Raw genomic sequence first — 21,883 nt, forward strand, 5'->3', positions numbered from 1 at the left:
TTTGCATAATATCTTACATTTTTAAACAGGTTTGCAACTGGCGGAAATGATGGCAATAATCTCTTCTAAATAAGTGTACAATTTTTATTGAAAAATAGCATCAATTACGACGACTAGGTGTAGTCGGCGTCATATAGTTCGTGTTGTGTTGTGACACTCAAAGTGGCCAAAAACTTGCGTGTTGCGTACTTTTTGCCTACTTTGGATGTCACGGAACTTTTTGCCTACTTTGGATGTCACGGAACTTTTTGACGCTGAATGTACATAAGATACCGGTGTAAGAGGGTAGGGCACAGGTTTGAAGGCTTGATGTGAAAATCTTACCGTAACATTTTTTTTTAAGATCCTATGTAAGGTGTGGATTAGCAATAAAGAATTTGGATTTTACTTTTGCACATGCTCATATCACTATGTGCAAAATATTTCGATAACAGCATGTACACTTGAGCCGCAAGACAGACATCGTGCTATTTTGCCCATGCTGATTTTCTTCTTTAAAGACTCTCGAGAATTCGAGATCTGTGGGCGTGGCACGCTGACTTTGAAGCGAGCGAAACTGTTGGTGTGGCGGCAATCGGTATGACAGGAAAAGCAATCTAAGAGTCGCTTAACTTCAAACTCGGATAAATCCAATTCTAAGATTTTTTGAGATTTTGGTGTCAAATGAAAGAGAAAAAAAAAATGTTTTAAACATTTTTATCAGTCGTGTATAAATCAGCGTGGTTCTTGAGAAATAAGCCGTTAAAGTCGTAATATTTTATCTAAGACAGATAGATCCATGAGTAATTTTTTTTCAAACGTAGCTAAGTCCATGAGAGCCAATCAGGTAATAGGCTAGTTGCCTAAAAAAATTTTTTTAGTCCGTAATGTTTAATATCAAAAAATATTGGACACATATATTTTTATTTGTCAATCTAACAAATAATTACATAGTTATGGTGCGTTGAAGTTGCGCACGACGTCACAACGTGCGGCATTTTTAAGCAAGCGTTGACGTCACGGGCCTCTTCTTATGAACTTTGGGGCGCTTTATCTCTTTAAATTTTCATTAGTTTGAAAAAGTGAAAAATACGTGTAGAGTATTTTTTGATAAGTTAACTGACGGACTAATTAAAACTCTTGCTTTTTGACCCAGGCAACATNCAACGTTAAAATATCAATTTACGTAATATGTTACTATATAATATAGTTATGTTCAGGTATATTATTGTTGTTGTCCACTTTATAAGTTAAGTCCACAAAACGCACGTCAGAAGGTTGGAACAGTAAAACATGTGATTTCTTTAAAGATGTATTTGCGACTAAAATAAAACTGGCGGGCTCAGCCGCCGACACATATAAGGAACAGTATAACTATTGTTTTCTATTATTGATTGTATTGGGCAATGATGTGGGAACGCAGGACGCTACTCAATACGCTCTGTTCATTCATAAAGTTAATTTATTACTCTGATTAATGTGTACCTACAGAAGTGTATAATTTTCGACGTCATTGCTATACAGGACCTATTCATCCGCGCGGTATTCTCCCGGCGACGCGCTCAATCGGTGGCGGAAGGCGTGGGTGAGACACGACCGGGCGGAGCGCCTACACGCCGCGATGACGACATGTATAGCCCCGTGCGAATCATCCACAAGGAGCAGGACTCCATCGCCGCCTTCTGCCTCAACCGGGTGAGTTGTAGTGGAACTAGAATTTATTGGCGGTCATGCTGTAGATGCTGGCTATACAGGAGTTGCAGCGGTGAGAACGAGAGGTGGGAATAGTCTCATTTGTAGTGGGACTTGTGAGATGGTTGTGATAATCAGCGACAACCACAAGGAGTAGTGTTCTCCGCGCGCTCGCAACACCTTGTGCCTCAATAGAGCAAGCTATAGCGGGATACTATACTACAATCCGAGCGAGCTAACTGCTCACCTCGCTGGAATGCAACTATTACTACCAGTTAACCCCACAACTCCGCACGTTCGTCTCGTCTGTACTAGAGCATCGATGTGACGTCACGGCTGCCAGGTGCGCAGTTTACCCGAACTGTAGGCCTAAGATGCGCGCCGTGATAACTTTTATCGACGTCAAAATGTATGGGAAAAATCGATAAAATGCCGTGATAACAGCTTATCGCGCATCTTAGGCATGCAGGTTGTATGTTGTGACTTCCTACAAATCAGCTTTAACATTTTTTAAAGAAAGAGTCACTTACACTTTTTTTAGATGTAGGTTTTTGTACTAAATCTTTTTTGACAACAAATTACTATTTTCTTCTTCTTGTCGTGTCGACAACAAACCTACACACCGTCGCGTCGGCCCAAAACTCCGCCACAAGAATGGCGTTGTCACTAGTCTTCATTAAATCTTCCTGCGTGCAGTTGTTTGGGCAGGCAGGGCACGACATCATGTGCTTCGATTACAATTTACTATAATATGTTATAGGTTGGCGGTGGCCTCCTAGCTGTCGCGACAGCCCGCGAAGTCCAAGAGATGGATGTGTCCCTGCTGTTGCGTGGAGGAGTCAGCTGGTCGGAGGACGAATGCGACGTAGACCTCATGGGACTGGGCACAGACCCCGCTACATTACCAGATACCGGCTTCCTGCTCATCCAACACCAGGACAAGTAAGTGATGTATACTGACAAAAGTAAATGACTAGTCTGCTTGCCACCACAGCCGAAACGTCAAGCTTAGAGTAATCCTCGTTCGTTTCAGCCAAATGACGTCCACTGCTGGACAAAGGCCCCCCCCAAGGATTTCCACAAAGACCGGTCCTGCGCCGCTCGCATCCAGGCACCTCCCGCGACCTTCACCAGATCGTCGGTCCACCTAGTAAGAGGCCTGCCCACGCTACGTCTTCCTATATACGTACAAGGGCTGTACTAGGTATTTAAGTACAGATTTAAAGACGGAAATAGTCTAATTAATAAAATATCGTAACTCACTCAGGCCCAACAACGGTTCAGTGCCCGGCACGGGTAACAGTTCGCCGCTGAACCCCAACGCGCCGCAAGTACCCATCGGCATGGCCAGCCAAACCGGCCGCGGCGCTAGTGTCGTGAGTATTGCTTACGTTCATACTAAAGCCCGGTCTGTGAGCCCGTAGAATTTTGCCCAATGACCCCAAGCTACTCATCCTTATCGCTCGCGCGTAATTATATTGCTGTCGCGACTGTGCGACGGGCGTCCGCAGTGAGCGCGACAGCAACATAATTACGCTCGAGCGATAAGGATGGGTAGCTTGGGGTCATTGAACAAAATTCTACGTGCTCACAGACCAGACTACACACACATGTTCACACGTATACATATGCAGCTATACATAGAATTCATAATACAAATGTACGAATGTTCCGTAGGAGCACAAATAAAGACATTATACACATGATTTACACACATAAAACAAAAAACTATCCCATAAAAAATGCGAATTTAGCACACATAATATACGCACACTGCATAATGTACATTATACACATCGGTTTAACATACACAATTATACGCCCGTAAATACGTATATTAAACGCTCATAAACTATTAACAATATATTGTTAAATTACAATACAACTTGAAATATAAAATCCTTTACACTTTATAAATATGCATGTATAAAATGAGATACTTATTACTCTTATCTCTCGTATGGTTTATTTATTTAGGTATGTACATTTCAAATTATCCTATACAATATGTATGTATGTATTAATTTAATTAATATTTTTAACCATGTTAATAATTATTCCTTACTAATCTGTCATAAAATGGGTAACTAATTAATCGTCGTAAATAACCCTTGTATTAATGTTAAAGGGGCAATTTATTGAATCATGGATCTAATACATACAGGTTCAATAATCTGAATATCACAATAATCTCTAACTTATAACACCTTTATAAGCTAACACAAAAGCCAGAGGTGTTAATACGGTGGTAACGTAGCTGGTAAGCGGATTAACTGTCGTGACGATGCTATCCACAGCACGAGCGGCGTTCGAGCGCGTCGATCTCGGTCCCGATTGGACACGAAGCCTTTGTGCACACAGTATGTGGACGATCGTAACTAATGCACTAACTGATGGGCTAGCTGGATGAATAAATGCCTTTTTATAACTTTTCATAGAAAACAAGGTAGACGGAAACGCAATTCTTTCAGCTATAAGGCAAATGAAATTGACATTTATCTTTCCAATTATTCTAATTTATGGGCCTGTAATGTCATAAATTAACCGACACTGTCTCATTAAACGAAATGTTGATTCTCAATTCTCTCATTGATGCTGACAACAGCATATACAAATATCAAAAGGTCTTTTAAGCATGGATATGATGGCACGAACTATATGGTGGAGGGGAGAGATACGAGAACATAATCTAAGAGTTTATTACTTTTTATTGTTGTCTTGAAAGTTAAGATGGTTTATTAGAATAGGAATGCATTTATTCGTTCAGCGATTGCCGGGTTTTTTAAGGTGTGGGTATTGTGTACGTTCGTTGTCTCGTGTTTGCGTTGTGCCTCGCAGCGCTTCGCTCGCGCTTCTAAATCCTCTCTTATTACTATCAAGGACTGATTAAATACCGAAAAAGCTGTTTTTTTTATCTAATAGGTTAATTAATATAGGATCAATTTCGTAAGGAAAAGTTCCGTAGGTTTTTAGGAATTGTTTCTATGAACACGTGTCATGACATCACTTGCACTGTGACCCACTATGTGCGCGGCGTAACCAAATGTTGGTCGCAGGTGAAGGGCCTGCAGTTCCCGGGTTGCCACGACCCGAAATACTGTCGCCTGGTGCTGCACCGCTCGAAACTTCTCATGAAACCGGTCAGTGACAACCCTCACCCCCACCATGTTACATGTCACTTCCTAAACCAGTGATCCGCACCAACTTTTGTTTTTCAGCTCGATGTTCACTTTTTATTTGTAATCGTTGTTAGCCGACCGTTTCTTTATTTTACATTTTTGTTTCTTGTTCTCTTTTATAGAACCAGCCCTTTCTGTTCACCAGGCGCATCTTTTACGTACCAGTTTTGGTTCCTTTCTTTTCCATTGATTTACTTCCTCGTAGAGCAAGTGAGATTTATTTTATTTATGTCGTGAATTTGTTCATTGTAGTATTCGATTATTTTGTGGAGACGGCCTTTTGTTGTTTTAGGTTTATAGTTAATTAAAAACCATATTTCCTTGTAAAAGCTCGAAATCTGTTTGCTACGTGTATGTGTATATGTCGCCTGCCTTGTGAAGCATGTTCTGTTAAATGTTTAGTTAATACTTTATGTAGATATTTTGGTTCAGTCGGTCTAGATTCCAATATTATTTTCCGTGGACTAATATAAATATTTAATGCATAGGTGCTGAAACACAAAATTGACAACATCAAACGAATGGCAGCTCATCCTTCGCAACCATTGTGTAAGTTGAAACACGAAAGTTTCTTTTCAGTCACACCCTCACAGGAAAACAAAGTTGGTCAAGAATATTAGCAAAGATCAGTCAAGAGATCCAACAGTAAAATAACTTAAGATGTCACTAATGTCAAGATTGGGCTCGATGCTTTGGACAAGGCTTATATCGAGCAGTAAGCTGATTTTGACATTGACATGTAAAATATTTGCCCAGATCTAACCGGTGGTGCTGACGGCTCGGTCCAACTCTGGGAGTGGGGCCACGGCTCGTGCGTGTGGTCGCCGCGCGCTCCCGGGGCCTTCGCCAAAGTCACGCGCGTGCGCTTCAGCGACTACGGGAATAAGTTCGCGGCCGCCGACGCTGACGGCAATCTGGCCATGTGGCAGCTGCATCCACCGGCTAACAGCCACGCGGGACAGGCGCACGCGTCGCCGAGACCTTTCTTCGTGAGTTATTTAACATAATATTAGAGTCGACAAAGTCACGCGCGTGCGCTTCAGCGACTACGGGAATAAGTTCGCGGCCGCCGACGCTGACGGCAATCTGGCCATGTGGCAGCTGCATCCACCGGCTAACAGCCACGCGGGACAGGCGCACGCGTCGCCGAGGCCTTTCTTCGTGAGTTATTTAACATATTATAGTCTTTAAAGTCACGTGCGTGCGCTTCAGCGCCTACTGGAATAAGTTCGCGGCCGGCGACGCCGACGGCAACCTGGCGATGTGGTAGCTGCATCCCCCGGCAAACAGCCACGCGGGACAGGTGCATGCGTCGCCGAGACCTTTCTTCGTGAGTTGATAAACATAATAAGAATCGTCAATTATTAAGAAAAGTGTGCTGCAAAACTGAGCAGTGACGGTGACTACCTTGTCACAATAGAGATGCCCAATACCATGAGACCCGAGTTACGTTAGATCGATTAATCGTCTAATGCGCAGGATTAGCCTCAAACAGAACGCTTTTTATGTGACGCGTCCTGTATAATCTAAAGGCCTGAGTAGACGATACCGCTGACGCGCAATCATCGTATCGTTTCAGCTTCATTAATTGCTCATGTTTTGTTTTAATACATATAGAGTTTTATTCTTCATAAACTTTGGTTTTCAGACTCACCAATGCCATAGTAAAGGAATCAGCGACTTCGTATTCCTGGGCTCCTGCAGTTTGGTTGCGACAGGTCAGTAGTTTTGTGTTGTTCACAAAGTAATGTCTTTGGTTCGATGTTAAAATGTTAATGTTGAAAATGTTGTTTCAGCTGGACACAGTTCCGAGAGCAAGAACGTTGCCATCTGGGACACTTTGATGCCCATAAAGAAGGCCCTTGTCGTTTGTAAGTTTATTTTTTATTTTGTTTTTATTTGTGAAATACTCGTTAGGCAACCTATGCAACCTTCGCGAAAATCAAACGTTTGTTGATTTTTTGGCATTCTAGCAATCAGGTTCCAGTCTTCTTCGTATGCTTGCAATGAGGGCTATTGTTTTTAAATTTAACAGTTTGCACTTCTGGCAAGTAACAGGTCTTTAATCTGCAGTGGCGTCATCCTGGAGAGGGAAAATGCGATAGTCCTACCGCTTCAGTGCTCACCAGTTGATGTTACTATCTTAGTCACTAGCAAGTGATAGGGCCTCACTTACTCTACATTAGCGCCAACTTGTTAGGGCAAAATGATAGCCCTCTAGTGTATTCCCAGGGTTCTGGGACCGTTACTTTCTAACCTGAGAGATAAACATTTCCACGTGATGTAAAAAACGTGATGATTGAGCATTATATTGTAATGTTACGTTCCTGCGAATGCTCCCAATGAGGGCTATCGTTTTAGCGCTCACCAGTTAGCGCCACTGTAGAGTAAGGTCCTGTCACTTGCTAGTAGCGAAGACAGTGGCGCCAACTTGTGAGCGCTAAAGTGGTAGGAGGACTATCGCATTTGCACTCATCAAGATGGCGCCACTGTAGAGTAAGGTCCTGTCAATCGGCAGGGGTGCCAACTGTTAAGTATAAAAACGATAGCCCTCATTAGTCTATTCCAGCGGTTCTCAAACCTTTCGTTTGTTAAATCGAGACTTTAAATCACTTAGCGTGGACGTGCCACGAGGGCGGCGCAGCGTGTGTCGCTTGGGCGGGCGCGGGCGGCGCGCTGGTGTCTTGTGGGCGGCGCGGCGACGTGCTGGTGTGGGACCTGCGCGCGCGCGCGCCCCGCCACAAGCTGCACGCGCACCACGCGCCCATCAAGTGCGTCGCGCTCGCGCCGAGGGAGGACATGTATGCGATCGGAGCCGCTGATGGAGACATCAAGGTATGAAGTCACACATATAAATTCTATGTTTCGTAGGATGTGTGCGAGTGGCTACTCCTAACGTGGTAAGTAACTTTCTTCTGAATATTGTAACTTCCTACTTTTTTTATATTTTTAAACCGGCAGACGGTGGTGACTGAGTTTATTGCGGCGCTTCTTCTCAGCACTTGCTAAATGTTTGTCTCGAAGCGCTGGTAGGGCAAAAAAGAATTAGACATGTATAGGCTCCTTAAGAGCATTTGACGATTTGTAAGTACTAATTTAAATAGTCTAAACAAATAAAGATAATTTTGATTTGAATTTGTGTCGCTTAACTTCAAACTCGGATAAATCCAATTCTAAGATTTTTTGAGATTTTGGTGTCAAATGAAAGAGAAAAAAAATATGTTTTAAACATTTTTATCAGTCGTGTATAAATCAGCGTGGTTCTTGAGAAATAAGCCGTTAAAGTCGTAATATTTTATCTAAGACAGATAGATCCATGAGACATTTTTTTTCAAACGTAGCTAAGTCCATGAGAGCCAATCAGGTAATTGCGTTTCTTCAACATGGCCGCCAGTTGACGAAAACTCAGCGACCAGTGGCACCATGCGCTCCCGCTTTTTATCGTTTATTTGCGATATTCAGACAGTTCCCATGGATAATTATATTAAAATTGTGTCACCAAGTAAAGCCCGCAAGCGGCTTAATATACAAAAGTCGAAATACGTTATATGAACTTTATGGCATGAACAAGTATAATAATAGTATATCTTTTCTTGAGCATGTAAAAAAGTATTCAAAATTTTTTAAGAAAGTTTGCTTCATGGCTAAGTCTTTTTATATTCGGGACAAGATAGGGAACGCCAGTAATAAAATAAAAGAAACTTGGAATGTTATCAACCGAGAGACTGGTAAACTAAAACCAAGAGATAATGACTTTTCTCTCAAAGTTCACGATAATTTGATATCTGCAGATAAAGATGTAGCAGAAGCTTTTGATAAATTTTTTGGTAATATAGCTTCAGCAACAACTGCCAACTTAAAGTCATCTCCCTCCGAGGCTGAAGAAATATTGAAAGCCCACGTGACACCCTGTGACTCGCACTTCTCTTTTAAACATATTACTCCTTTAGATATCACTAAAACTTTTAATCTTTTAAATGTAAAGAGTACAACTGATATCTGGGGCATCTCTGTCAAGATAGTCAAACACATTATTGATATAATTTCCCCACAGTTAGCGATAATATTCAATAATTGCATAGAGAAGGGAATCTTCCCCGACCTCATGAAACATAGTAGACTAATGCCATTATTTAAGTCTGGTAGTAAAACCGACCCTGGCAATTATAGACCCATTTCTATCTTGCCNCGTGTATAAATCAGCGTGGTTCTTGAGAAATAAGCCGTTAAAGTCGTAATATTTTATCTAAGAGAGATAGATCCATGAGACATTTTTTTTCAAACGTAGCTAAGTCCATGAGAGCCAATCAGGTAATTGCGTTTCTTCAACATGGCCGCCAGTTGACGAAAACTCAGCGACCAGTGGCACCATGCGCTCCCGCTTTTTATCGTTTCTTTGCGATATTCAGACAGTTCCCATGGATAATTATATTAAAATTGTGTCACCAACTAAAGCCCGCAAGCGGCTTAATATAAAAGTTCGCCATAAGAAAGAGGAAAGAGCGAAAACTCGGTAAATTTGAAATACCTATCCCTGTGTGTCGTTTGGAATTTAGAGTTGGCACTAGTGATGTGTTAACCATTTTCGATTATTATTTTGTCCTTCTATTGTTACAGAATATTTTTGACATAAGTATGTTTATGATATACCTAATATTGAGTAGGTACATTTATTTCTCCGATCAAATTTGTGTAGGTATGATCATGTAAGTTTTAGAATATAAGACGTGCTTTGTGGAGTTGGGTCGTCTGGATATGTTTTGCAGTTTTTTGCTAAATATAATAAATTTGTAAGTGTAATTATGTGAAATAAAATATTGATCTATTTAACTAAATGATTTATTATAAACTAACATTTTTTTTCCTTTAAGTTAGGGGCTGGAAACGCACTTTAGCCAATTGGGCATAATGGGCATTGTTGGTTGAATTGAAATATTATAAAAAATACTTAATATTGAAAATGTGATTGGGCGACCAATTCACGAAGAAGAAATTGAAGAAGATGACTGAAGAAATATTGAATTTTGTTTAAAATTATTAAATTGGGTACTTCCCATTTTTATAAAATAAAAACTAGATTTTCCTATTTTGTTTTATTATTCTATTCAGTTTGTTGCTACTAATTTGACTGTCGATGGTAGGTATACCGTGATTTCGTCACTACCACATGTGCTACCACATCCCTAGCTCTAATCGTGTTTTTTCATAACTAGATAAATCCGAATCTATTAAATCAAAATTAGATAAATCCTCATTGCGTTTTTTCAAAGTTGGATAAATTGCATTCCATTATATCAAATGAAGGTAAATCCAAACTAAATATTAAATTTTTGGGAGAATGCGTGATTAAAATACTGAAATGAATAAACAGGATCATTTATTTCAATAGTAGTGCCATAATAAAAAAAAAAACTGCCTTTTAATTCATGAAAATAAGACTATAAACACTTTTTATTAAATATCTCCGAACAGTGTAGAGTGGATTTATCCGAGTTTGAAGTTAAGCGACAGTGTTATCTATACAGTTTATATCTGTAGAAGTTATATGCGCCAAAGCTGTTAAGTGTGGTTTTATATCAAGTAGGTACAGTCATCGGTTTTATATCAGTGGAAACAGTTGGAGGAGGCCTTTGCCAAAAAAGGCACACAGACAAGACGTGTCAATTAGAATAATATTAAACTCAATCAATTTTAAACTCTGTATGTCTGAATAAAGGCTTATATTATTATTATTATCTCTTTATTCAATTTCCTTCTTATTTTTAATAATTTTTTTTACAATGTAAATTATAAAAAAACTAAAAATACATGAATTATAACATGGGATTGCATGCATTAAACGTTTTTTGTCATTGTTTTCTGTTTAGGAAATGGAGATTAGCCAAAATGCTAAATTAATGTGAAAGTTAAATGAGTAGGTAAAGGTATGTACAGTGTGTTATTTCTAGATAATTCATTAATATTTTTATTTAATATCAAGCTGTAGTCTAAAGTCTAACTATATCAAATGGTTATGTGGTTGCTAGTGATTTTATGAGTAATCATTATGTAATTAATTTTTATTTATTTNATTTTAACTTTTGGTATGGTCCGGACAAAATAGATCAAAATTAAGCTCACTTACTCGAGGGCGAAGATAGATTTTTTTTATTATATTCGGAAAACAACAGAATTAATTGACCTGTCTATTAAGGCAATTTGTGGACTACAAAAAATACATAATAGAAATCATACATTAAAAATACTGCTAGATTTTCAAAGTGATCCTATAAACATGATTTTTAACTTTACTTTGACATTATTTTTTGCCATTATTAACATTATAAAAATTCTTTTGCAGGTGTTTTCGTTGGCAACACATCAACTGCTACACACTTTCGCCGGAGAACACGCACGTAGCTCTTTCTTCAAGCACATCGGGCAAGGTGTCACTCAGATACACATTGGTAAGTTTGAAATAAATAGCATTCAGTCAGCATTTCAATTTGGTATTGATTTGGTTCTCTTGCTCAGTTTGTTTTATTTAGAACTTATTTACAGATTTTTTACAATTATAGGCTTAAAAAATGCTAAAAGCCCTAAAAGGCTTGATGAAATCTCAGGTTGGGGCACATTTTATCGCAACATGTATCTGGCACAAGATGCGATACGGTAGTTGATGACTCTATAGTCAGTTGACATTTTAACATACAGTCAGCCTCTTATATTTTTTGACACCCAAAATAGCCAATAAGTTCACAATACGTCTTTGTGCAATAAGGTTGTATTGTCCACCTTCGGCCTGATCATCACTTACCATCAGGTGAGATACAGGCCAAGAGCTTCATCGTAGTGGATAAAAAAAATTGTGAACTCTGGCCACTTTGGGTGTCACGAACTATTTGACACTGAGTGCACAATAATGACGTCATTATTATTGAGGGCTGGGGTTTTGAAAAGTTGTGCCTTTAGAAGACACTAGCTTTCCGCCCGCGGCTTCGCCCGCGTGGAATTTCATCCGTCACAGAAAATCTTTCAAAAACCGGGATAAAAACTATCGTATGTCCTTTCCCGGGTTTCAAACTATCTCTATAACAAATTTCATCAAAATCGGTTCAGTGTATTACGCGTGAAAGCGAGACAGACAGACAGAGTTACTTTCGTATTTGTAATATTAGTATAGATTAGTACATTTTGTGTTTGTTGTGCAGATAACGCGGGGCGCCTGTTCTCGTGTGGCGCGGACGGCACGATGAAGGTGCGCAAGCTGCCTGAGCGTGACGCGCCGCCGCTACACCATGCGCAGTATTGAGCACGCACCGTGAGTTATTACTGTTCTTACCCGTTGTCTTTAAGCCCTGTGTGCACCGTTAGGAGAAGATTCCATGAGGTTTTAGTGGATAGACCCCGCCCTGTCCCACCATAACCCCTGGCTGCCCCTGCAGCCTGGGATATGCACAAAGCATTTCCTCTTAAAAAAAGGTGAACAATAAAAGTAAAAGCAACATTTACCCGCGCGCGGCTTCGCCTTATTGAAATTTAGTTTGTCACAGAAAGACAGACTTGATGACCGTTGGTAAATCGGATTAAGAATTTGTAGCGTGAGCGAAGACGTTCAGATATTTACTAATTCGGAAATTTTACAATAGATAAAATACATCGCTGTAGTCACAGTAATTATTTTTTATTTTTTACAACATTATTAATCTTGATCATGTATTTTGCAGGTAGGTGGGAAGTAGACGGGAGAGAGCATAATGCCGGACGGGCGCCCGCTTGGTCCCCTTGTGATGTATTTATCGTTGTTGCTATTCAAATGTTACGAGTATGATTGATGGATATTATACGCCGTTAGACTAGTCACTGAGTAGCGCATGTTGTATCTTATATTGTATGTATTTAAAATGTTAAAGAATCTTTAGTTATTTTTAGTGTGAAATCTTCGCTATTTTTATCTAATCTTCCTAGTTGAATGAATATAAATATAATAAATTATTTATTTGCACTCGCTGTTAGTCGAGCTGGTTCCACCGCTGTGGCTGGCCTAAATTGTTCTGATGTTAACAGACGACGGTAGATGAATATTGTATGATGTGGAGTGTATATTTATTAGTATTGTAAAAGTGCAATAATCTTACTAACACGATCGGTTACTTATGAATCCGACTGCTGGCGACGTCAAGCCTTCACCTAGATAACGTGTAGCACGCGCTCTACTTAGCTTACGATGTGAGTGCATAAATAACTCTTATTGTGTAACTTGTTGACGCATAATAAATAATTTATCGAGCATACTATATTTCACGTACCATGTGTTAATCTTGTTGGCTTAACTGTTTAACGATGTTTAAATAATACCCACGTCGCTGTGAGACGCAACATTTCGTCGGCGTTGTATCTTCGTGTATCGTGTATTTATATTCCCTAAATATCGCACACCTCGTTCGATTAGTTAGTCGTAAGTGTTTCTCTATCTCAATGTGATGTTTCGAGATTACTCGTTCGATTTATTTATTAAAACTTGAAGCATTTCTTTAGATTGGAGCAATAATGTAATTATTCTTTTCTAGACAGTATTAAGTAAAATAATAAATTGAGGCTGCGATATTTATTTTTCGAAGATTTAATCGACGATGTTGGGAGGCAAGAAATGTTTGTTATTTGTATGTATCAGAAATACAAGAATGAATGGTTTAAATTCATTAAGTTGGGTTAGCAACTGGGCTGACCCAACCTTATATTCCAATTTTGACTAAATTGTTACTCTTTTTATTTACTTATTTAGTAACAAAATTTTTGGCCAAGACTTATTTCGCTTTTACAATTCCATGTTTTGAGATTTTTATTTATAGTAAATGTAATGGAAATATAGTTTAATTTCATAATAAACGCACGTACCATCATCAATATAATCTTTGCTAGTGCTAATTAACGTTCCATTCATAAATATTAACTTTCAGTACTAACAAGCATAACATAACTAAAATTATTTTCTTTTCTTACAAGCACATCCTAGTACTTACTTATGCCTGTCCTGTGTTAAAAGACATCAGTTCCCTTGTTTTTGTTGGTTGACTATTTGTAGTAAGTTTCTTTAGGTTAATATAGTTTTACCACCAAAGTTTAAATTGTACCCTTAATAAAACGTATTTGGAATCCACTATAGAATATTAGCTAAATACGTAAACTGTTGAATAAATCTTTTAAATGGAATGTGTTACCGTATTGTTTATTACAAGCAAGTAGAAGAAAATAATTATCAGCAATAAACCGGTATTCAATTGTATGATTGTTTCTGGTCCCGTGGTTTGTTATTAAACGATGATAATAAATGTATTATCTATTAATAAATATTTTACTGATTAGCAAAATAGGTTGAATTATTCCTACTGATACCTGGTTTTGTTAACTGTATAATAATAATGCCAGTTATGTTGTTTTCTCTTCGTTGTCACATCATACCACTTACGTGGAAGCTGTGATGTACTCCCGTTAGTTAATGTAGGTCTGTTTATTCATTTATTTTATTTCATGCCTTGAAAATACTAGAGGACAAAATGTAGACGGGCGATGAATGTATAAATGTGTGCTTCCTCTCAATATGGGGGTAACATATTACACACCAGGTAGGTAAATGTTGCGGGAATGATGATAGACACTCGGCAACGCTCCAGTGTCACGTAGATTGAGCGTGTCGTTCATTATGTCCTTTTGTGTATCCGAGGCTGTTATGTTGGCTGGATCCAAATCTCCAGGGAAAGTATCAAGATGTATATGTTTGAAACCGCGTCTGCATTCAGGCCCAAGTCGCAATACATCTCGCGATTATTTGTATTGGACAAATTTTACCGATACATGTTACGGTTCTATTGTGCCCTAATGCGAACGAGGCTTTATCTAATCGATTTATTATATTTGGGCTGTTTTAAATAAATTAAGAATTACATTTATGTACAATAAACTATTATGGCAGCCGACACTGAACAATGTAAGTCAATTTTCAATGGATAATAAATTATTGTAATTATTTGAAAACCACACTGCACCTACATAATAAATACATTGTCGATAATGTTCATATTTAATGCTTATTTTGTTTTATTTATGAAAGGAAACATTTAAAATAAAAGTTAACTCTGAATTTGGCGTTTTATTTGTCGTGAGAATACATGTCATGTACCTACCTACCTAATAAAATGACAAACATCACATGTAAAACAGGTATGAAAAAGTACAATCTTATTAGGCCATTGGTTGCGGCCACAGTAAATAGTGTGGCTACCGCTAATGGTCTAATCTGTGTAGACGCATAACATAATACGCATATTAATTAAGAAGTATATCTAATTTAAAATACGTTATGCTAAACAGATACAATAAGTTAAGTTAGGACAAAAGTTTCAACTACCGAGAGAAACAACAACGAGAGCAGTTGGCAGTGAAAGAAATACTATTTGTAAATGAGTCTAATAGCGACTTATTATTGTAGGGGAGAGTTCGGTATATTGTACCGCCGGGTAAATTGTACCACCCTTATATTTCGTAAAGTATTTATTGAATGTCTGTAATTGCAACACTTAGCGATACACAACTAAATTCAATTAATATCAGCCAATTGGTTTTTGCCGTGACAACGAACACGTGTGTTTTATTTTGAAAATTATTTTTTCATTGTTTTCAAGTAACTTTTGACAATGCATGTTTACTTTGTAATTTTGTTAAATTTAATCACAGGATGTTTCTAATATATTATTTAGAAGCGTAAATTAGTGTGGATTACAATTATTTGAAACATTTTTCGGTATTTATAAGCTATATTTTTTACACCTAGTCGGCTAAATTGTACCACATCAAGTTGTATGGAACTTTACCAAAGGATTTTGAATTTTTTTTTAGTTAATCATATTTTGAAGTTATAATAGCGTAGTTATGTTTGACTAACAATAAATGAAAGCAAAAGACTAGCAAAGTAGATTAGGTGCAAGTGTGCGTCTCGATAATTGAAATTACAAAACTTTTACTCAAAATCGTGATAACGTGTAAAACAATATCGATTGTCTATGTTATTAACTACTGCTCCTTTTCGTTACCTAATTTGTTAAGAATGTATGGTATAATATTTTGCCATAGTTTTTTTAAAGGCTTGAAATTTATTGAAATCCAATTTAGTAACCATGAGGTACAAATTATCGAACCGGTTGGCTAAATTGTACCGAAGCTCTGACCTCGTATTTTGTTGATTTGTGCTAAATATACAACAATTATGTTGATTAATACCTATGAAATAGTAAGTTGAATAATTTCTCTTTAATTATATACCATGAACATTAGCAAAAACAAAAGAAAACTATGTGTAAAATGGGATTGAAAAAAACTGGTCCAAATTGCCGGACTCTCCCTTATCATAGAATGATTTATAATACTTATGATTTCCAGAAAATGTCTGAGATAATTCAAATTCACTGCCAACGGGGGAACCATTTAGCAATACAATCAAGCAATAAATAAGTTAAACTTTAAATAAACTCTTATCAACATCTTTAAGCTTCAATCCCAAATAGTTGGTAATATATTCTAAAGAACCCTCTTTATCCAATGTTGCTTTACCTAAAGGATTTTCTAAAAATACAGTAACAGTCTTAGACCCATTAGCAACATTGATAAACTTGCAGTAAGGGCTGGTAATTGCTTCACATTTCTTTGGCTGAGATGGGGATACTACAATGGTTTTAGTATTCAAGCCAGTCGTGTCCTTCACTTCTGCTCCTGCGCACCATAAATTAAATTTGATGCCATAAAGTCCAAACAGTATTTCCACTTCGCGATATAATTTATCGATGGTAATAAATTTATTATCTTTATCTTTCAAGATAATACTAGCTTGATTAGATGACGCACCGAAACGAGGACTTATATCTTGAAGAACAATATTAGCCCAAGGGTTCGCCGGCAACTCAACCTCCTTCCTCCATGTAATTACCAATTTTAACTGCGAGCCTTTCAGTTCTTGCGTTTCTTCAATCACCACCGGTTTGGATTTCGTCAATTTTTCTATCGGTACCAATGGTGCTTTTACGGTACTTTCAATGAAATCTCGGTGAGAATTTATGATGCGCACAATGTCACTAGCTTTATTGACCGAATAATAAACATCCACTTCATCGGTAGGCACCAAATGGGCTTTCTTTCGAAGTTTCTGGACTCTGTTAATTATTTCTCTTGAAAATCCTTCATCTAACATATCTTGATCTGGAGTCACATTTAACAGAATCAACACGTCATTATCGCTATGAGCTTCGTATTGATCATTTCCTGTTGCTTGGAAAATGATTCTCACTTCAGAAACATCAATGCGATGGCCGACAAGATTAATAAAACCATCCGCCACAAGCTTTTCACACTGACTGTTGTTGAGATCTTTGAGTGCTTGAGTAACTGCTTTGAAATCACCCTTTAATCGCAAACCAAGTATCTTATGGTCAGGCTCAGCCCTCAAAGTGATACCATACTTTTCTTTGTCACTAGTAAATTGTACTTTTTTCACATTCATTTCTTCAACTACATACTTTTCTAAAGACTTCACGTCATTCAAGTAAGTCTGATCCTGGTGGATGACGATCATTTCTGGCAATGGATATTTTATGGGAATAGTCTTTCTGTCTCGTAAGACTCTTCCCAACTCAATGACGGATTGCATTCTTTGTACCGCCCTTTCAATATCTGTATCGACTAAGTCCAACTTTGGGTCAGGGATCATGTTATAATGCACACTTTCAAGAGAGTCGCCAGGCAATAGTTGACGTAAGGTTTTGTACATCAACTCTGCTAAGAAAGGCGTAAAAGGAGCCATAACTCTGATCATATCGAAAAGGACACCAAACAGAGTATCTAATGCCACCTGACAATCTTTAACTCCACCTTCGCCCTTTAGTCGCTTCCTGTTCATTCTTACATACCAGTTGGTGAGATGATCAATGAATTTGGTCAATCTCGGAACCACTGTGTACAGGCGATATGCGGCCATTTCAGTTTTCACGAAATTGATCAAGGATTGCGTAAATGAAGTGATCCACCTATCCATGACATTTTCTCTCACAGCATTTTCATTGAACTTGTAACTTACTTTATCTTCTTGTACAATTCTTTCAACGTTTTGCATTAAAAATCGGAATGCATTGTACCAAGGCAAGAATACATCTTTGATGACATCTCTGACTCCTTCTTCTTTGAATCGAAGATTCTCGGCTTTAACGACAGGAGAATTAATCAGGTAAAGTCGTAAAGAATCTGCTCCGTATTTCTTAACTACTTCCAGAGGATCTGGATAATTCTTCTTTCTTTTAGACATTTTCTGACCATCTGCAGCCAGAACCAGACCATTGGCAATCAGGTTTTTGAAAGGTGGTTTATTAAATAGTGCAGTCGATAGCACAATCAATGTATAAAACCAACCTCTTGTTTGATCTATTCCTTCAGCAATAAAATTGGCTGGGAACACGTCTTCAAATTCTTTTTTATTTTCAAATGGGTAGTGGCACTGGGCATATGGCATGGAGCCAGATTCGAACCAGCAATCAAACACTTCACTTACCCTCTTCAATGGCGGCTGTCCAGGACGTGATGATGGAATTTCCAAATGGTCAATGCTTTCCCTGTGCAAGTCAGTTATCTCTTTTCCTGTTAAGGCTGCTAACTCAGCAATGCTGCCTACACAAACTACTTCCTGTTTATCACTAGAAATCCATAAGGGAATGGGAGTTCCCCAAAATCGGTTGCGGCTTATAGCCCAGTCTCGGGCATCCTTTAGCCAATTGCCGAATCGCTTTTCTTTTACGTATTCGGGTACCCAATAAGTAGCTTCACTAGACTTTAAAAGATCTTGACTCATTTGTTCAACTCTTACAAACCAAGATGGCACTGCCTTGTAAATAAGAGGAGTCTCCGATCGCCAACAGTATGGGTAGCTGTGCTTTACCTGACCAAGTTGTACCAGTCGGTTGCGCGCTTTGATATTAGCTATAATATTTTTATCGGCATCTTTTACATACTGGCCCAAAAAGTCATTCACAGGTGCAGTAAATTTCCCACTTGCATCAACTGGGCAAATGATATCCTGATCTCTAGTGACAATTCCTGCAGCTAAACAAACTCTGAAATCATCTTCACCAAAGTATGGTGCTTGGTGTACCACTCCAGTACCAGAATCATCAGTGACATACGAATCTACTAAAACGCGGTAAGCATTGGGACATTGTTTAACAAAGTAGTCAAAAATGGGTGTGTATTTTGTACCTTTTAACTTTTCACCCAGGAATTTGTCAAGGACTTCAAAATCGTCGACATTCTTGAAAATCACCGGGAATCTGGACTCTTGAAGAACATAACATGTGCCAGTTGATTTTTCCTTGACCTTCAAGTATAATAGTTTGGGGTTGACACAAAGAGCTAAGTTGCTTGGGAGTGTCCATGGGGTTGTTGTCCAAGCTAGCAAAGAAAACCCTTCCGCAGTTGGGAATGAGACCACGACAGCTGGGTCAACAACATCTTTGTAATTCTGTCCTGACTCAAAGTTGGACAGAGGAGTTGAGCAGGCTGTAGAGTAAGGCATGACCTTTACTCCTTGATACACCAAACCCTTATTGAAAAGTTCTTTGAATACCCACCAAATTGATTCCATGAACCAAGGATACAGTGTTTTGTAGTCATTTTTGAAATCTGAAAAGAGAAAACAAATGTTAAGCTTTAAGAACTGTCATAGACCATTATTAGATCTTTGTAGTGACTTTATGTAGAAGTGTTTATTATGTAAAATGAAACTATTGAATTCTCTTACCAATCCAGCGCCCCATTCTTGTAATGATAGTTTCCCATTCATCAGCATATTTCATCACAATTTTACGGCATTCAGCATTGTACTTATCAATGCCCATTTTTTCCACATCTTCAGGACCTTTTATGCCTAAAGTTTTGTCAATCTCAAATTCCACAGGCAAGCCATGGCAATCCCAACCAAAACGCCTTTCTACGTGATAGCCCTAAAATGTAAATTGTGGACATCAATAAATTGTTTTTTATCATTTTTATTTGCACATTCATTGGCTCATTGCTATATATTACTTTGGGACTTATTTCTAAAATCAGTCTTCTACTAACTTGATTTATTTAAATGTAAATTGTCTTAATTTAGATAAGTCTACATACCTGTTGGTGAGCATATCTGGTAACAACATCTTTGATTGTTCCAGCAAGAATGTGGCCATAGTGAGGCAGACCTGTTGCAAATGGTGGTCCATCGTAAAAGGAATACCTGAGGCAGAACAACAAATATTTATAAAATGCTTGAGGTGCAATCATACATGGTGAGACTTTAATATAGCAAATACACTGGTCTTCATAAAAATCGACCCACCCGCGACAAGCACTTTCAAACGTATGCATCCCCCACTTCCCACCAATATTACTATACTATATTACCATTTAAAAGCCTACTTCTAAACTTCATTTCATTAAGGGAAAGGTTTTTACCCCAAAAATGTGTCTGTAGAAGAATCCAGAGTCACTTCTTCAAAAAATAGGTAGTTACGCTTGAGCCAACTTTTATGGCTATAAAACTGTTAAGTTGGAATTAATCGCTATCCATCTGTTAAAGAGGACACGTGAGATCATTATTTGGTTTTATAACCATTAAAATTGGTCTAATTGATCCCAGAGGTGAGCCCAAAGTGAGGTCTTTTTTCAAGTTTTTCAAGTCACATTTATTGTATATGTTAATCGTTTATTAGGAAATTAAATGTATTTTTCTTTAAGGATATTTATTGGGCTTTCAAATAACACCAATATTGTTGGGGTACCATGATTGTGTCAGTAGAAACGAGTTTTCCTGTAAAACGTAGGTGGGCCGATTTTTGTGATGACCAGTGTAGTTATGTGAATAAAAGCTTGGTTGGAATATAGAAAACGGGTCTCTATACAGGCACAGATAAAATAGATAACTTTTTTCTAGGACCAACAGTTTACTTTCTAGAACGAGTTCAAAGTTTGGTACCAACACATTCAGTATCGTCAGATAAGGCATATTATATTACTTAACAACTATTAGATTTTAACCGCAGCTTATCAGCTGCATGTAAACCTAATTTGGAAGACCATCTGTTAGTAGATGATGTACACCACTATAGACGTGATTTTTGAGATTCGGGAAATCACAAGCATAACAGAATACACATAATTAAAGCAAAATTACGTTTTAGTAAGTATATCCTTTATTAAATTGACTGCAATGTGTAATTTTAGTAAGTTAACATAACCTTACCGGGGTTTATTTTTGGATTGCTTCAAACAACTTTGGAAAGCATCGATTTCTTTCCAAAATTTTAATATTTTCTCTTCTTCTTTTGGAAAGTCAATACTTTCCGGGACCCTTTCAACTTTCACCGACATGATGAAATATTTAAAATTTTACTCGTAATCCGCAACTCTCCACGCCATCACACATGACACTTTTGACAGGACAATTTATCTGTCAATGTCAAACTGTCATCATGATGACTAGCGCTGACTGCCAAAGATCTTAGATTTATTTAATTTTAAATTTTTCGCATCTCAAACTAATTTGAAAATCATAAATAACTTGGAAAAATCGAACTGCCTAAGGCGGGTATTGAACTCACGACCTTCCGCTTGCCGGGTGACTGCTTTTCCAACTGAGCTATAATCCAGTGTCTAAGTAGGTAGCTCAGTTGGAAGAGCAGTCGCCCCGGCAACAGCTCTACTCTCGTGGCTCAAACCATGAAGCTAAAGATAAAAATGGAGGCCAAACTTGGAACAACAACTTGAGTCAAATACCTACTTATCTCTATCTCGCTCTCTGTGGGCCGATCTCTTTTTTTAGTGTGGACTGTAGTATTGCCTTATTGAAATCTCCTAGTAAATTCTTCGAAATAGCCAATTCACTAACCAAATCAGAAGTTAAACAAATAAATAATTAAATATATTTGAACTACGATTACCTAGTTAAATTAAAAATCACAAAATTGTCGGCCGTTTAGGCTTAA

The 21,883-nt window shown here is 38.0% G+C and overlaps 2 protein-coding genes across 2 annotated transcripts; one reads left to right on the forward strand and one right to left on the reverse strand.

Moving 5' to 3' along the window:
• Window positions 1–811: 811 nt before the first annotated feature.
• Window positions 812–14,584, forward strand: Rbcn-3A (rabconnectin-3 alpha). The gene is made up of 13 exons (XM_028304283.1): window positions 812–826; window positions 1,471–1,674; window positions 2,432–2,613; window positions 2,939–3,047; window positions 3,969–4,031; window positions 5,339–5,399; window positions 5,607–5,839; window positions 6,499–6,568; window positions 6,647–6,721; window positions 7,468–7,685; window positions 11,191–11,296; window positions 12,041–12,150; window positions 12,557–14,584. Exons 1-12 carry the CDS (start codon window positions 812–814, stop codon window positions 12,139–12,141), a joined length of 1,437 nt encoding a protein of 478 aa, XP_028160084.1. The 3' UTR covers window positions 12,142–12,150; window positions 12,557–14,584.
• IleRS (Isoleucyl-tRNA synthetase) lies at window positions 14,364–21,354 on the reverse strand. Its single transcript, XM_028304246.1, has 5 exons — window positions 21,142–21,354; window positions 20,031–20,136; window positions 19,663–19,864; window positions 16,232–19,544; window positions 14,364–15,317 (listed from the first exon to the last, which is right to left on the reverse strand). Exons 1-4 carry the CDS (start codon window positions 21,267–21,269, stop codon window positions 16,339–16,341), a joined length of 3,642 nt encoding a protein of 1,213 aa, XP_028160047.1. The 5' UTR covers window positions 21,270–21,354; the 3' UTR covers window positions 14,364–15,317; window positions 16,232–16,338.
• Between the last annotated feature and the right edge of the window lie 529 nt (window positions 21,355–21,883).

Source organism: Ostrinia furnacalis, unplaced genomic scaffold (assembly GCF_004193835.3).
Source record: "Ostrinia furnacalis isolate ACB-3 unplaced genomic scaffold, ASM419383v2 OfSCF1409, whole genome shotgun sequence".
In the NCBI taxonomy this organism is placed as follows: domain Eukaryota; kingdom Metazoa; phylum Arthropoda; class Insecta; order Lepidoptera; family Crambidae; genus Ostrinia; species Ostrinia furnacalis.

Excerpts from the sequence above, each read along its gene's own strand:
- IleRS (XM_028304246.1), bottom strand. The coding sequence starts at position 21,269 with ATGTCGGTGAAAGTTGAAAGGGTCCCGGAAAGTATTGACTTTCCAAAA. Across the intron at positions 20,137-21,141 it reads CAATCCAAAAATAAACCCCG|GTATTCCTTTTACGATGGAC; the intron begins GTAAGGTTATGT and ends GTTCTGCCTCAG. Across the intron at positions 19,545-19,662 it reads AAGAATGGGGCGCTGGATTG|ATTTCAAAAATGACTACAAA; the intron begins GTAAGAGAATTC and ends TTCTCTTTTCAG.
- Rbcn-3A (XM_028304283.1), top strand. Across the intron at positions 5,400-5,606 it reads TCATCCTTCGCAACCATTGT|ATCTAACCGGTGGTGCTGAC; the intron begins GTAAGTTGAAAC and ends ATATTTGCCCAG. Across the intron at positions 5,840-6,498 it reads CGTCGCCGAGACCTTTCTTC|ACTCACCAATGCCATAGTAA; the intron begins GTGAGTTATTTA and ends TTTGGTTTTCAG.